Below are 14,081 nucleotides of genomic sequence, written 5' to 3' on the forward strand. Positions count from 1 at the left end.
TACTTCTACACTATTTGTCTGTTTGGGTGTTCTTTTCAATATATGTCGCGTTGAGAACATATGTGCTTGGCTTATCGACTTGACAACTGTATGCACATATTGTGTACTCCTGGAACGCGGCCTATTTTTTTTTTTTTTTTTTTTTTTCGAATGTATGAGTGTGTAAATAGATCTAGATTCTTATAAAGAGAATTGCAGCAGATTATTGGGCATTGGAAGGTGCCTATACATCCGTGTTTCATCAACCGTCGGTTCTCGGTCAGTCAGTATGTATACAGTATGAAAGGTACATACGTAAAGGACTGCAAGGCTGGTATCAATTCACCCTACGACTACCTCATACTCATTACTACTTTGAGACCGAGGTATTGATATGTGTGTATGTCTGCACATACAGGTTTCTTTGCTATAAAGGATTAAGTACCTGAATATATGGAGTTGTGTCATCTGACCAGCAATGATACCATGGTATGTATTAGGGTTTCAGAGAGATTAATACTGTACATTCGCAATACTCCGGCACTAATTTTGCTCGGAGTTCAAACTATACAACTAAATCAGCCGTTGATATTGTTGAAGAGTATCTATACTGTATTCCGGAAGTAAAGTATTGAGGAGAGTTTTTATCGCGTTGAAAAGAGGTGGAGCGACACATTGAATGGATGAGGCGGGCCAACTTTGTTCCAGGGAGGGTCCACCGACACTCCGTCATAGGATCGGCCTTGTAAACTGGTAAGGGAATGGTATTGATTGATACGAACAGTCCGCTTTCCATACCTCTCTCTTGCACACTCACACCTCTCTTATCCTTCATCACCCCGTGTCCTTTTCTGAACTCCATTCCATATTGCCTCGTTCACCCCCTCGACTCCTCCTTCTGTCCTATTCTCTCTCCCAGGGCTGCTGGTCAAGGTCTGGTCTGGATTGGTGTCTCCACAGTTTCTCCAGTTTCCGTCCCATCCTCATGATGGACCTTTCGATGCTGCCACTTTGATTGACCGGCTCCCAATGGGTTCACTCGGCAGCTTCCTCTTTGTATATCTCCTCGGCGGGCTGACATTTATTCCACTAACCCTGTCTTTGATTCTTCTCCATGCCTATTTAACTCTTCCGTCCCCTTCCCCAGCTGAGCAAACATGCGATCTGGCGAAAGACCCCCTTCGATGTCCTGATGACGACCAATATAGTCTGAAGTCCGGCACGGATGAGCTAGCAGAGAAATTTCACCGTACGCACGAGTCTGATGTTGCGGCAGGCTACTTTGCTGTATGTCGCGAATATGTCCCTGGTGGAGTCAATGGAAAGCCACCCGAGAGAACCACGCCGGCGGGTGAGGTGATCGCCGCGGAAAGCCCGAGCGTCTATCAGACGATGTATAGAAGCCTGTTTGACCGGAAGCAAACGCCAACTATCGAACCTTCTAAAAACAACGGGAAAAGCGGCAAAAAGGCACGAAATGTATTTTATATTGTCCTCCGGTAATTATTCCTTTCTCGCTCAGGGTCCTTTACGGATGCTGACAATCATTACATGAGAGATAGACACGGCCATTTGATGCTTTACGATGATGCCAACCAGGTTGAGGTGCGATATGTCATCTCCCTTGCGCACCATGATGTGAATATCTGTGGTGGGGAAGGGGAAATACAGGAAGGCGAGCTGTGGCTGAAGAGAAATGCTATCTGTCTTTCGCGACGACTGGAGTCTCTTGCTGATTTAGGGGGGCCGACGCCTCCCTTCTTTCTATTCTCGGAAAACCTGTCTGAGAAAGAAGACTTCTATTTTGCTATGCTCCAGAACCAATCCAGGATGTGGAACTTCCCCGACGCCCCTCCTAAGCATCAACCTTTCGATGTTAAGCATATCGTCACCCTTGTCCAACGCTTGCATTCATCTGAAGAACAGTTGCAGACGCGGTGGATTAATGCGGTCCTTGGGCGACTGTTTCTTGCAATGTACAAGACACCAGAGATGGAGGAATTTGTCAGAAAAAAGATTACGAAGAAAATCTCTCGGGTTAACAAACCGAACTTCATCAGTAAAATTGGTCTCCAAAAGATTGACATGGGAGAAGGGGCACCCTTCATCATCAACCCGAGGTTGAAGGATCTGACTGTTGATGGGAACTGTTGCGTAGAGACTGACGTTCAATACAACGGCAACTTTCGAGTGGAGATCTCCGCTACCGTGCGCATCGACCTTGGACCTCGTTTCAAGGCTAGAGAAGTAGACATCGTCCTGGCCGTGGTTCTGAAAAAGCTGGAAGGCCATTTGTTGATACGGTTTAAGCCTCCTCCGAGCAATCGAGCCTGGATCTCCTTCGAAACGATGCCGAGCATGGATATGGACATCGAACCAATTGTTAGCTCGAAGCAGATTACCTACGGTATTATCCTACGTACCATTGAAAGTCGAATCAGGGAGGTGGTTGCAGAAAGCATTGTTCAACCCTTCTGGGATGATATTCCCTTTTTAGACACCTTCGCACAACGTTTCCGTGGAGGAATCTGGCAACGAGAAATCCCGATACCGGACAATAAAATCGACATTCCAGACGAGTCCGGGGCCCAGCCTCAGTCATCAGGTGGGGAGAAGGGAGATTCGGTCGAGGTACTTAAAGCAAAGGATGAGCGCACGATGAGCGCGCCTGTGCTCTCTGAGTCTACGCCTATCACGGTGAAATCACAGAAGGGGTCCAAAACACACCCCGGGGAAATTGAAAGGAACAATTCAAGTTCATCGTCTTCTGCTATTAACAAATTCGGCAGCTCACCACCGCGAGCCATTCAGTCTCAGACTTTCTCAAACGCTGCTGATCCCGTGCTTACAGCTGACAATGCGAATATCGAAAAAGTTGCGCATGATGGTAAAGACACAGAAAAGAGCAGTGCTACCAGTGCTATGATCGAAATATCGAGCCGCTCCCCTCCCGGATCACCTAATAGATCGCCAGGTGGCTCACTGCCCACTGACAGTCATATACCCCAAGCAAGCGCATCTCAGAGTCGAAATCCGTCTATAGTAGAGTCTATCGAAAGTGTTGGGGTATTCAGCACCGACTCTTCTATCCCCCACTCTGCTGTGCACAAAATGAGCAGTTCCTCTCTTCGGAGCATGGCTGCGAGTTCCACCACCTCACTGACTAGTAACCAAGCCAAACGACGGAGCACCCTCGAGACTCTAACGCGCTCGATGACCTCTTCCACTAGCGCCGAAAAGTCTCAAGTTTCCCTCACACTGGGCACGGCAACGTCTGTTGCAAAGAAATGGGGCTGGAACATGTTTGGAAAGGGAGAGCAGAACATTAGTCAGGAGACGTCTCGACCTGCTGGTACACCCGAGGAACCGATAGGTCGTGGGCATCCTCTTCCTCCGCCAGGGACCCCATTGCCGCGCCCCGAAATGTTCTCTTTCAAGAGAAGCTCCGTTCCTGTAACGAAACGAAAGCCTGTCCCGCCCAATGCATCTCCCGAGCAGCTGCCCAAAGGAGATAGTAAGCGGCGTGTTTCCAAGCCGCCTTTGCCTAGAAGAAAGCCCATTTTTAACCCAGAAGACTCGGAGAACCTCCCTGATGAGTTGCTGGTGGTCGAAGCCCCTTATGACTCGGGCCCCAATAGCCCCGTTGTCGATGTTGCGCCCAACAATGCATTGCTCGGACCCAGTACACGGCGAGACTCGTCTATGACCGAAATGGAGATAGAAAAGTCTAGCGATCTCTGGGGTAAAGCGAATGGACATCAGACAAAATATGAAAATCTCGGGACCGAGGACTCCGAGGCTGACAAGCACGGCATGGCAATCTTATCAGCGACTGATGGCATTATTCCGTAACAGGCAACGAAGAGGTCTGGTGATGCGGCCACACCTACCGAGTAGAGCTGGGAGTTGAGGTGGACGGGTAGAGATATCCAACCTACCTGTGAGCCTTCGTGTCTATCTTTTCGTCTTGATCTTGTTCTTGTCCTTCTTCATTTTACTTTACGACATGGTCCCCGCTATCCTGTGTATACCCTCTCGCCCGTGATATGATCTGAGCCACTTTTATCCGATGGAGTTATAAGGAGCGATGTTCGATTTTGCATTCAATCATAGTTTGGTGTTTACTTAGACTGGCATGGACATACGGTGAAATTTATTTTTGAAAGAAACAAAACGATTAACAGAAAAGACGCTGCCTAAAGTAGAGAGTTAGGCATCCTAAAAGTGGTTGTATACCATTTCCACTAGAAGACCCTAGATGTATGCCCAATCAGAAGGGAAGAGGAATCAGGAGGTGACGACGCGGATAGCGCCAAGATGCCTGAGTGCGCAGGCGTCAGCTTTCCCGCCAAACGTCATTTAATACATGACAAACTATCGTTTTTGCTCCTCCTCACTCTTTGCTCTTATCGTGCTATCCACCACCCCCCTCCCCCTTTTGCGTCTTTTCCTTTCGTCACTTCGTTCCTTGCCGGTCAGCGCAGGCTCTCCTCTCAGGGTACAATCCAATTGCGCTGTTCGGATTCGGGCCCACCGGCTCCCGCCGCCCATAGTTATCTGTTCCCCTGACCCCCGACAGTCAACAGGTCTGCAGCCGTCACAATGAGTCGGTAGGTGCTCTGGGATGCTTGGCAGTGGAGCTTGCAGCTATTAGATAATAAACTAATCCGGATCAATAGCACGGAGGCAGATTTGGCGATTAACATTCGCAAAGCTACCAGCATTGGTAAGTTGTGCCCAAGTATCTCATCGGCTTCCGGTAGCTGATCTTAACGCTATTATCCAGAGGAAACCGCTCCCAAACGTATGGTCTATCTTCCCTTACTATCGTGTCCTCTCTCGGATCTATACGCTCCCCGCTGTCATAACTTGTCGCCCCCGGCTAACCCATTACACCAGGGAAGCATGTCCGGAGTTGCATTGTGTATACATGGGATCACAAGTCCTCTGCCGCCTTCTGGGCTGGCATGAAAGTGTATGTGCTATATGCTTTTCTTCGTGCTTCGAATTCCAGCTGACCGCGTCACGATTCATCCAGTCAACCGGTCCTTGCCGACGAGGTACAGACATTTAAAGCCTTGATAACGATACATAAGGTTCTGCAGGAGGGGCATCCGGTTGTGGTTCGGGAGGCGCAGCAGCATGCCAATTGGATAGACAGCTTGATGCGTGGTGTGGGAGGCGATGGTATTCGCGGTATGCAGAGCCCGAGAGCCGTATGATGCACTCGCTTCTGTTGATATTGATGAGCGGCATAGGCTATGGTCCTCTTATCCGGGAATATGTATTCTTCCTCGAATCGAAGTTGACCTTCCACCGGAACCACCCCGAATTTAACGGTAACGCGAAACAACGAAGTTTTCATCTCCGTGCGCCGCTAAGTGCTAAGCAGGTCTGTTTGAATACGAGGAGTACATCAGTCTCAAGACGATCAATGATCCAAACGAGGGGTAGGCACGCTTATTGATTCTTGCTATACTCTCTCACTGACGGCGATCTAGTTACGAGACTATCTCGGATCTTATGACTTTGCAGGACCAGATCGATGCGTTCCAGAAATTGATCTTTTCGCATTTCCAATCGGGAACGAACAACGAGTGTCGGATCTCTGCATTGGTGCCACTGGTACAGGAGAGCTACGGCATCTATAAATTTATCACGAGCATGTTGAGAGCCATGCATACAAGTAGGCATTGTTTCCCCTCTTGTTTACAGAAGTTGACTAGATCATAGCCACGGGAGATGCCGAGGCACTGGAGCCTCTTCGTGGTCGCTACGATGCTCAGCACTACCGACTTGTTCGGTTCTACTACGAGTGCTCAAACTTGCGCTACCTAACCAGCCTTATCACCATCCCCAAGTTGCCCCAGAACCCACCTAACCTGCTTGCTGATGATGATGAACGTCCCGCTTTGCCCAAACGGCCGACGAAGGAGGTGGAGCACGAGCCATCTCCGCCGCCAAAGTCGGGGCCCGCTGATCCCGAGCCCATCAATGACTTCTGGACTACCGAAGCCAAGCGCCAGCAGGAGGAATTCGAAGCGGAGCAGCAACGTCTGCAGCAGCAATGGGAGGAACAGCAGCGACAGCAGATCCTTGCACAGCAACAAGCTCAGCGCGATTTCGAGGAACAGCAACGTCTTCAGGCGGAGCAACAGCGACTTGCGCAAGAACAACTCTTACGCGACCAGTACCAGACACAGACCCAAGGTCGGCTAGCCGAGCTCGAGCAGGAGAATCTGACCGCGCGGGCCCAGTATGAGCGGGACCAGTTGATGTTGCAACAGTACGACCGCCGCGTGAAGGACCTCGAAGAGCAGCTCAACCAATTGACCTCGAACGTGAACATGCAGAATGCTTCGAGAGACGAACAGATTCGGTCTCTCCAGGAGCAAGTCAACACATGGCGGTCCAAATACGAGGCGCTAGCTAAGCTCTACTCCCAGCTCCGACAGGAGCACCTGGACCTTTTGCAGACAACCAAGAGTCTCAAACTCAAGGCAGCATCGGCGCAGGAGGCGATCGATCGGCGCGAGAAGCTTGAACGAGAACTCAAGACGAAGAACCTCGAACTGGCAGATATGATTCGGGAAAGGGACCGTGCCCTGCACGATCGGGATCGTTTGACTGGAAATAACAAGGAGGAGTTGGAGAAGGTCAAGCGAGAGCTGCGCCTTGCAATCGAGCGGGCAGAGAATGCCGAACGACAAAAGGGTACCGAAATCTCCACCCTGTTGTCAAAATACAACCGTGAGATGGCCGATTTGGAAGAAGCCCTTCGGGTAAGTATTCCTGCAGATGTTGAATTAGACGGCGGGGCACTGACCAGAAGTAGAATAAGAACCGTGCTCTCGAGGAAGCCTCTTCTCGGAATACGGACCGCCAGGGCGGCCATGACGCCCTGCTCCGTGAAAAAGATGAGGAGATCGAGGTTTACAAGTCCGGGATGGAACAGGCCCTGATGGAGTTGGAGGAACTGAAATTGGTATGCATCTGGATTCACGCAAAGAAAGTTGGATCGTAAAACGCCAGCTAACCTCTGCCAGAACCAAGGTGATGTCGACAACGCGCTGGATTCCCAGATCGACACCGTTTTGCTTAGCACCGTGGCCAAGATCAACGACATTATCGACTCTGTGCTCCAGGCTGGTGTACAGCGGGTGGACGATGCTCTGTATGAGCTCGACTCCAGCATGCAGGCTGGTAACCAGAACGCGTCCCCACCATATGTACTGTCGCAAATCGAAAAGGCATCGGCATCCGCGACCGAGTTCTCCACGGCTTTCAACAACTTCATCGCCGACGGCCCGAATAGCACCCACGCTGAGATCATTCGGACAGTTTCCATCTTTTCCGGCTCAGTTGCCGATGTCCTTAGTAATACCAAAGGACTGATGCGGTTTGCTAACGATGACAGAAGTGCCGACCAGTTGATCAACGCTGCGCGAAAGTCCGCACAGGCCACGGTACGGTTCTTCCGGGGCCTCCAATCTTTCCGGCTCGAGGGCTTGGAAGCTGATCACAAGACCGACGTGGTCATCAACAATAATCTCGAGGTGCAGCGGGACCTGCAGGCGCTGTCCAAATTGGTCGAAACCTTTGCGCCCAAGAGCAGCAAGATTAGCACTAATGGCGATTTGGGCGACCTGGTGGATCAGGAACTAACCAAAGCAGCCGACGCCATTGACGCCGCCGCTGCCCGATTGGCCAAACTCAAGAAAAAGCCCCGTGATGGATTCTCCACATATGAGCTACGTATCAACGATGTGATTGTGGAGGCCGCTATCGCAGTGACTAACGCCATTGCGGAACTGATTAAAGCCGCCACCGAGTCGCAGCAGGAAATAGTTCGCGAAGGCCGTGGTAGTTCGTCAAGAACTGCGTTCTACAAGAAAAACAACCGCTGGACAGAGGGCCTGATCTCGGCCGCCAAGGCTGTCGCCAACTCCACCAACACGCTTATCGAGACTGCTGACGGTGTCATTTCCGGCCGCAACTCTCCGGAACAGCTGATTGTGGCCAGTAACGATGTGGCCGCCAGTACGGCCCAGCTTGTGGCCGCCAGTCGTGTCAAAGCGTCCTTCATGAGCAAGACCCAAGATCGTTTGGAGGCCGCCAGTAAGGCTGTCGGCGCCGCCTGTCGGGCACTCGTCCGGCAGGTACAGGAGATTATTGCCGAGCGCAACCAGGACGATTCGGAGAAGGTCGACTACACTAAGCTTAGCTCGCACGAGTTCAAGGTGCGGGAGATGGAGCAACAGGTACGTTCTACGCATGCTACCATTAATAGATTTCGCCCCGTCTCTCTTACTTTCGGTTCTGCGACGCTCTCTGCGGGATCTCGCTGCGGACTGAATTCCCTGGGGGCGCGTGTGGAACATCACTAACGGGGTTTAATTCCAGGTCGAAATCCTCCAACTAGAAAACAGCCTGGCTCAGGCGCGGCAACGCCTGGGCGAGATGCGCAAGATCTCGTACCAGGAGGACTGAGTTCCGCGCGATGTGTCCCGCGTGGGACAGGTGTCAACAGTGGATATGGAGGAGGTGTTCGTGGGATCATGTATGCGTGGGTAGAGCAGATGAAGCTTATCCTTTGAGTGGTAGGACATTGACTCAGTGCACGGCTCCTTTACTTCGTTTCTTTCTTTCTCTTCCCCCTGTGTCTTAATCTTCGTGACTATCTTCTATGGTTGGCATCTCCCTCCTACCTATTTGGAATATACTAGTAGAAACAACACACGATCCCTCCCCACGAGAAAGGCGTAAAAGAAGAAAAAGAACAAGAAAATGAAAATGAAAATGAAAGAATCCCAACAAAAGAACCACCGCCACGACCCAAGGGAAATTGTCCTCCAAGGAGCCACTATTTCCCTTTGGCACAATGCACCCAGGAGCTGTCCTCCAGATGAGATAAGATTCCCATCCTTTGTCCGTTTGTCTGGGGTTCACCACTAATCTAGCGCGGAGTCTGCAACCGAAGTATTGGGCGCATTGGAAGGGGGCTCGTCCCACCTCATCTTGGGTACGATCCAGTCCAATGCGCCCAATACTTCGGTTGCAGACTCCGCGCTAGATTAGTGGTGAACCTTGTGGCTTTGTGACTTTGTTGGGAGTTGCGGTTCTAGGTCTTCTGTGTATGTTTGTATGGTTGTATATACTATTTGGGCTATGGGTTTGGAGACTATGGGGAGGAGGTGGTTTAAATCCTGTCATGGTGTCATGTCCTTATTTCTTCTTCCAATTTTTTGGTTCTTCATTGTTATGCGAACTAAGGTTTTCTTTAGCTGGCATTTATTATCTTCTGATTCTTCTGATTCTTCCTATTCTGCTTCGGTTCCCTCGTTCAGTGAGGATCTAAAATATCTAAAGTACTGATCTGTTAACAAAACTTGTCATTGCAATGCCGGTACGTCATTATCGCGAATGGGGTGAAGCGAAGGCGGAGAATGGCACGTGGGATACAATAAAGAATTGAGGGAAGAAAGGCGATCAAGGGATAAAGCAGACGCCCATGTGGAATGGAGCCAGTGGGGAGGCTCATTGTGTGGTGGCTGGCGTGCATCGTGAAATCGGTTTCTGGGGCGTGCTGCTACTTACGCTAGGATGGAGGTATTGATTTGTCGACGGGTGGGTGCTGAGGTGGATGTATGCCCTCGATGCAGGAAAAAAAAAGAAAAAAAAGAAAGAAAAGAAAGAAAAGAAAAGAAAAGAAAAGAAAGAAAAGAAAGAAAGAAACGGGGATCCCTAAATACACAAATTATACTTGCTTTAGATATCAAGGTAGCGAGAGAAGTCGTAGGACTCAAGTGGGTCGCAGTATAGCTGGTCATAGGGCATCATTGGTGTATGCAATGACGCATCGTAGGTCAAAATAGCGTTCTCCTCACCCCAGCCTGGCAAACCAATGTTATCGAGATCAATATCACTTATTATACCTGGTTCTGGGAAAGGCTGAGGACGGTTGCAGGTGCCAACTACTTCCATTGCACCGAGCGGAGTTTCATCAGCCACTGTGCTCAAGTCGCTTGTGTTGGGTGAGAGTGTATCATCGATTTGCTCCGGCGAAGATATCTCCATAGCTGAATTCGTTTTGTAAACATCGGTCACAATAGTATGGTTGCCAGAGACCCGGATGCTGTCGTCTTTATGGACAACCAAGGTCGGCTGAGTGGCAAAAGCCATAACAGGAGCGCTCCCGTTACAAATTGCTTTGCTCTTTCGGTTTCCTTTGGAGACATAGCCAGTGGTGTAGCAATGTTTGACTATGTCATTGACCGAGTAGTTGGTCGAAGTATCGGCTTCGTATGAGCTCGTCGCCTTAACTCTAGCCATGGTGTATTGCTGCTGATCGTCGACATCCAGTTGCCAGCCCATGACGTTAAGATAACGACTTGGTTCAATTATGCCTATGAACTGTGCATTCAGGCCTAGAAAAGATTCCAGAGAAACATTACTGTCGTGGTCATCGCGAATAATGGAGTAGGCTTTGGCAAGGATTGCCCATTTGGCTTTGAATGGATCATTCTGCCATAGGAAGCGAAGAATGCCCGACTTTGCTTTCTGAGTGAGGTCAGGGAACACAATGGAGTAATAGCCTGTTATTGTTAGATTGTGGAATTTATCCAATTTTCACAAAGGAGTACTCACTTCTGAAGGCGATGAAATTGTTCAGCGGCCGTCTTTTTGCTTCTGAGCCACGCTTTCCCCGCGAAGTTGAGGACCGAGTATTAGCACTCGCAGGGATTACAGCTCCATTATTGTTGTCAGTGTTGAACTCTAAACGAGCTTGGAGAATTTCGTTTTCATGAGAAGGTTGAGAAATTTCCTGGGGTCTGCCGTCCTGGATGTACTTGACCAGCTCCTCCAACTGTTCAGGTGGCATGGTCAGCAGAAATGCGTTGAACGCACGCTGGAGGGGCGACATTGTGGCTTCCATCCTGACGGAAACCCGGGTGGGTTGAGGCCAAAGTCACTGTATGTAATAGTACCTTATCAACTAGGGCCAGACGAAGGTTGAAGAGAATAATGCGGAAGACGAGAATGCTCTGTGAGATTTATGAAATTTCGACAGAGTAGGGCCAGAGAATATAGAAAGAGAAGAAGAGGAGTAAAAGAAAAAGACAAAAAAATGTACTATGTGTTGGTCCAGCACAGTGGTACACTTGGTGAGTTGGGGTTCGGCTAGACAAAGAAATACTCCCTGGTTCGCCGGGCTGGGACACCCCCAAAGCCCATTCACTTCACTAAAGGGATGGATAGACGTCTTGGATATAGGGAACATATGGGGTTTTAAGAGGACGGTATAGTCTGATTCCCTCATCAAAGACTCGCTGTATCTACATATACTATTAGCATATTCTATCGATGTATCTTCGAGGGACTCATCATACACTCCAAAGTCTCCAATAGCAGGATACACGCTTTCATTGCACTGTATGAAATGCGATTCTTATCCGACCAGTTCCCTGGTGAATGGTTAGAAACTTGACAACAGCAACACTAGGGTACTTACAGAATTTGTACGCATCTTCCCGTTCACAGTCAGTAGCTTGCATCGGAGCTCCATTTTCCGCATCATTTAAGCACGGCCACATTTCCATCGTGTTATAGCAGAGCTTCCGAGCATTAACCTTGTAGTTATTGCCATGTGAACATGATTGTCAGCAGTTAACATTCTCCGCGACAGTTTTGCTACAGAAGTTAGAACTTATTGAAGGTATGAGAAACTTAGACTCACGTCATCACGTAATAAACCCTAAGAGGCCAGCCCTGAAGATATAACGGTAACTATATTTTTGGGTGCATTTGACAAGGTCTTTGTTTACTTTTCTTTCCATGTCAAGAAGGGCCGCGTCAAACTGAAACGCTTCTTACCAGGGATGCAATGCTCGATAGTAGGATCAAGAGTATTAACAAGCTTGAGAGGATAGCCTTCAAACCCGAAACATGAGCCATGAGTCAACATGTGTGCTTATGAGCGAGGAACAAGACACCAATGTCCATTGCCTGCTCCCTCTGCTCAGGAAAGCGGCATGCATCATGTGCTATGGGATCGAGTAGCTTGAGAACTCTGTAGAGAGAGATTATATTGAAAAAAGGGTACAAATGCTTCTTGTCAAGTTTTAGTGATATAGATAACTCACGGCTTGAAGAGGACTGGTAAACGGTGATTGAAGTTCAAAAGACGAGTGACCAAGCATTGTGTTAACCACGAAAGTATAACTGAAGAAAAGTAATTAAATGTTAGGTTCCTATGAAAGACACCGGAAGAAAAATTAAGGGAATCCCTGTAAGCGAAGATAACACAAAAGTGATTTCACTGCAGCATTCACCACACGCGCATTTAATGTTCAACAAAGAAGTGTACCAGCCTAGTATTCTTCAGAAACACAATCCAATTCGTCATGTTCTACTGCTTCTCTTACTTTCTTTTTCACTAGAAGTATCCCCCTATCAGTTACTGTCGTTAAGTTTTTCACTAGAAGTGTCCTATCCTTGGTTACTGTCGTTAAGATACGTTCTTCTATACTAGTTTCCGTTTACTCCCAATACTCTCTACAATATTTCCGCTGGGATATAGGTCCTAGTATCCTCAGATTTCTTGATTAATTTATACATAAGTACAAATATCGAAAAATGGCTACTGTACCTATTGCTATGAGGTCAGCAGCAGAGTCAACAGACACACTTACAGAGCTGCTTTGGCAGGATGCTTTGCGCCACCTTGAATCTACAAATAATGAAGTTCTTTTACCGATTAACGTTACCAATATGATCGGTCAGCGCAATGTTGATAAGATCAAGACTCGCCTTGGGTAAAAAGAACCCCCAAGTTCACTTGATATGTAAACTCACGCTTGATAATAGTGCTCTTATCGGTGCCCCTGTTGTTACTTTCATTGACGAAACTATTAATGCTCTTCGTGTTATGCGCACGCCTGCTTTCTCAGGCTCTGTCGTGTCTATCGCATCTCATGACGGAATCTCCAACCTGAAGAGAGAAGTAACCGAATCCTCTGCTAGAATGCATGGGAGACCAGCGTTATCCGCCAAATCCGTGAAAGTCCCTCGACCACCAAACGCATTCATTCTTTATCGTCAACATCATCATCCCAGAATTAAGGAGGCATATCCGGATTTCACAAATAATGAGATATGTAAGTCCTACTTTCCACTATCTACCCAACTGTGAACATGCTAACGGCATCAGCAATCATGCTAGGGAAACAGTGGAAGGCCGAGTCCGAAGAAGCCAAAGTGCAATTCCGCAGCATGGCGGAAGAACTGAAGAGAAAGCACGCGGAAGATCATCCCGACTACCACTACACTCCTCGCAAGCCATCCGAGAAGAAGCGCAGAGCTTCGTCACGCCAGTGCTCTAAGCCAAACAAGAGACAGAAGTCACCGGCTTTGACAAACGACACCTCTGATACCTCCACGCCCTCGATGTATTCTGGCATACAGCTGGATAATACGCCTGTGGACGCATCCTTGGATAATATAGCTGACATCGACATCGTGCTCAGTCCCGATGAATTTTCTGGAGATTATGGACTACACTTTGACACTGATGCCTTTGATAACTTTCTCCAACAAGTGCAGAGCGATCGTGGCAAGTCAGCCACTACCCTGTACCCACAGCTTACTATTGCTGAACGGCCTGTGGCAGAGTCTTTCGAATTCTCAGATCTCATTTCTGACTGCTACTAAACAACCATATGGCACTTGTAATTTGGGGATCATCTCTTTTTTATTTTCTTCATTCTGCTTTGCATTCGTGCTATCGTCTCTTGATGATAAATTTCCATTTTTCTGTACACATGATGCATATCTTATACCAACCCTTGCGTTCTGCCCAACTTCTCATTACGCAGCATTGAAATCTTCGATCATTTAGGATCAAAGGAATCAAAGATATGGATCAATACTCATACAATGAGCATAGAAGATACCATACCAAATAAGAAAATTTAGTTCTATCCTTTCCATTTGTACACCAACCTTTATTGCTCTGCCGCAGTTAGATAGTCTATGTTTATATTGTGTTCGTTTTCACTTTGCAGAGAGAACGTAATTGAGAATAGTATTATTTTAAGTATACT

At 48.3% G+C, this 14,081-nt stretch overlaps 7 protein-coding genes across 7 annotated transcripts; 5 read left to right on the top strand and 2 right to left on the bottom strand.

Moving 5' to 3' along the window:
* Positions 1-766: 766 nt before the first annotated feature.
* BDW43DRAFT_266017 (SMP domain-containing protein) lies at positions 767-4,244 on the top strand. The gene is made up of 2 exons (XM_032040828.1): positions 767-1,478; positions 1,542-4,244. The coding sequence occupies exons 1-2, from the start codon at positions 1,009-1,011 to the stop codon at positions 3,829-3,831; spliced, it is 2,760 nt and encodes a 919-aa protein (XP_031903618.1). The 5' UTR covers positions 767-1,008; the 3' UTR covers positions 3,832-4,244.
* Positions 4,245-4,701, top strand: BDW43DRAFT_224841 (uncharacterized protein). The gene is made up of 2 exons (XM_032039443.1): positions 4,245-4,585; positions 4,659-4,701. Exon 1 carries the CDS (start codon positions 4,297-4,299, stop codon positions 4,546-4,548), a length of 252 nt encoding a protein of 83 aa, XP_031903619.1. The 5' UTR covers positions 4,245-4,296; the 3' UTR covers positions 4,549-4,585; positions 4,659-4,701.
* BDW43DRAFT_266029 (putative cytoskeleton assembly control protein Sla2) lies at positions 4,245-8,760 on the top strand. The gene is made up of 12 exons (XM_032040829.1): positions 4,245-4,589; positions 4,659-4,705; positions 4,766-4,783; positions 4,879-4,954; positions 5,018-5,175; positions 5,238-5,318; positions 5,372-5,429; positions 5,481-5,665; positions 5,713-6,761; positions 6,815-6,964; positions 7,026-8,240; positions 8,383-8,760. The coding sequence occupies exons 1-12, from the start codon at positions 4,582-4,584 to the stop codon at positions 8,467-8,469; spliced, it is 3,132 nt and encodes a 1,043-aa protein (XP_031903620.1). The 5' UTR covers positions 4,245-4,581; the 3' UTR covers positions 8,470-8,760.
* Positions 8,761-8,784: 24 nt separating this feature from the next.
* BDW43DRAFT_266034 (uncharacterized protein) lies at positions 8,785-9,651 on the top strand. The gene is made up of 2 exons (XM_032040830.1): positions 8,785-8,911; positions 9,048-9,651. The coding sequence occupies exon 2, from the start codon at positions 9,124-9,126 to the stop codon at positions 9,352-9,354; it is 231 nt and encodes a 76-aa protein (XP_031903621.1). The 5' UTR covers positions 8,785-8,911; positions 9,048-9,123; the 3' UTR covers positions 9,355-9,651.
* A 96-nt stretch (positions 9,652-9,747) lies between these two features.
* Positions 9,748-10,915, bottom strand: BDW43DRAFT_297827 (mating-type protein MAT alpha 1-domain-containing protein; the record flags this gene model as incomplete). The annotated part of the gene is made up of 2 exons (XM_032044458.1): positions 9,748-10,574; positions 10,627-10,915. 2 exons carry the CDS (start codon positions 10,913-10,915, stop codon positions 9,748-9,750), a joined length of 1,116 nt encoding a protein of 371 aa, XP_031903622.1.
* Positions 10,916-11,181: 266 nt separating this feature from the next.
* MAT1-2-4 (putative mating locus protein) lies at positions 11,182-11,610 on the bottom strand. Its single transcript, XM_032040831.1, has 3 exons — positions 11,492-11,610; positions 11,370-11,444; positions 11,182-11,315 (listed from the first exon to the last, which is right to left on the bottom strand). The coding sequence occupies exons 1-3, from the start codon at positions 11,577-11,579 to the stop codon at positions 11,299-11,301; spliced, it is 180 nt and encodes a 59-aa protein (XP_031903623.1). The 5' UTR covers positions 11,580-11,610; the 3' UTR covers positions 11,182-11,298.
* An 808-nt stretch (positions 11,611-12,418) lies between these two features.
* BDW43DRAFT_266038 (HMG-box domain-containing protein) lies at positions 12,419-13,834 on the top strand. Its single transcript, XM_032040832.1, has 3 exons — positions 12,419-12,794; positions 12,847-13,136; positions 13,190-13,834. Exons 1-3 carry the CDS (start codon positions 12,616-12,618, stop codon positions 13,687-13,689), a joined length of 969 nt encoding a protein of 322 aa, XP_031903624.1. The 5' UTR covers positions 12,419-12,615; the 3' UTR covers positions 13,690-13,834.
* Positions 13,835-14,081: the final 247 nt, after the last annotated feature.

This window comes from Aspergillus alliaceus (assembly GCF_009176365.1).
Source record: "Aspergillus alliaceus strain CBS 536.65 unplaced genomic scaffold BDW43scaffold_7, whole genome shotgun sequence".
Taxonomy (NCBI): Eukaryota; Fungi; Ascomycota; class Eurotiomycetes; order Eurotiales; family Aspergillaceae; genus Aspergillus; species Aspergillus alliaceus.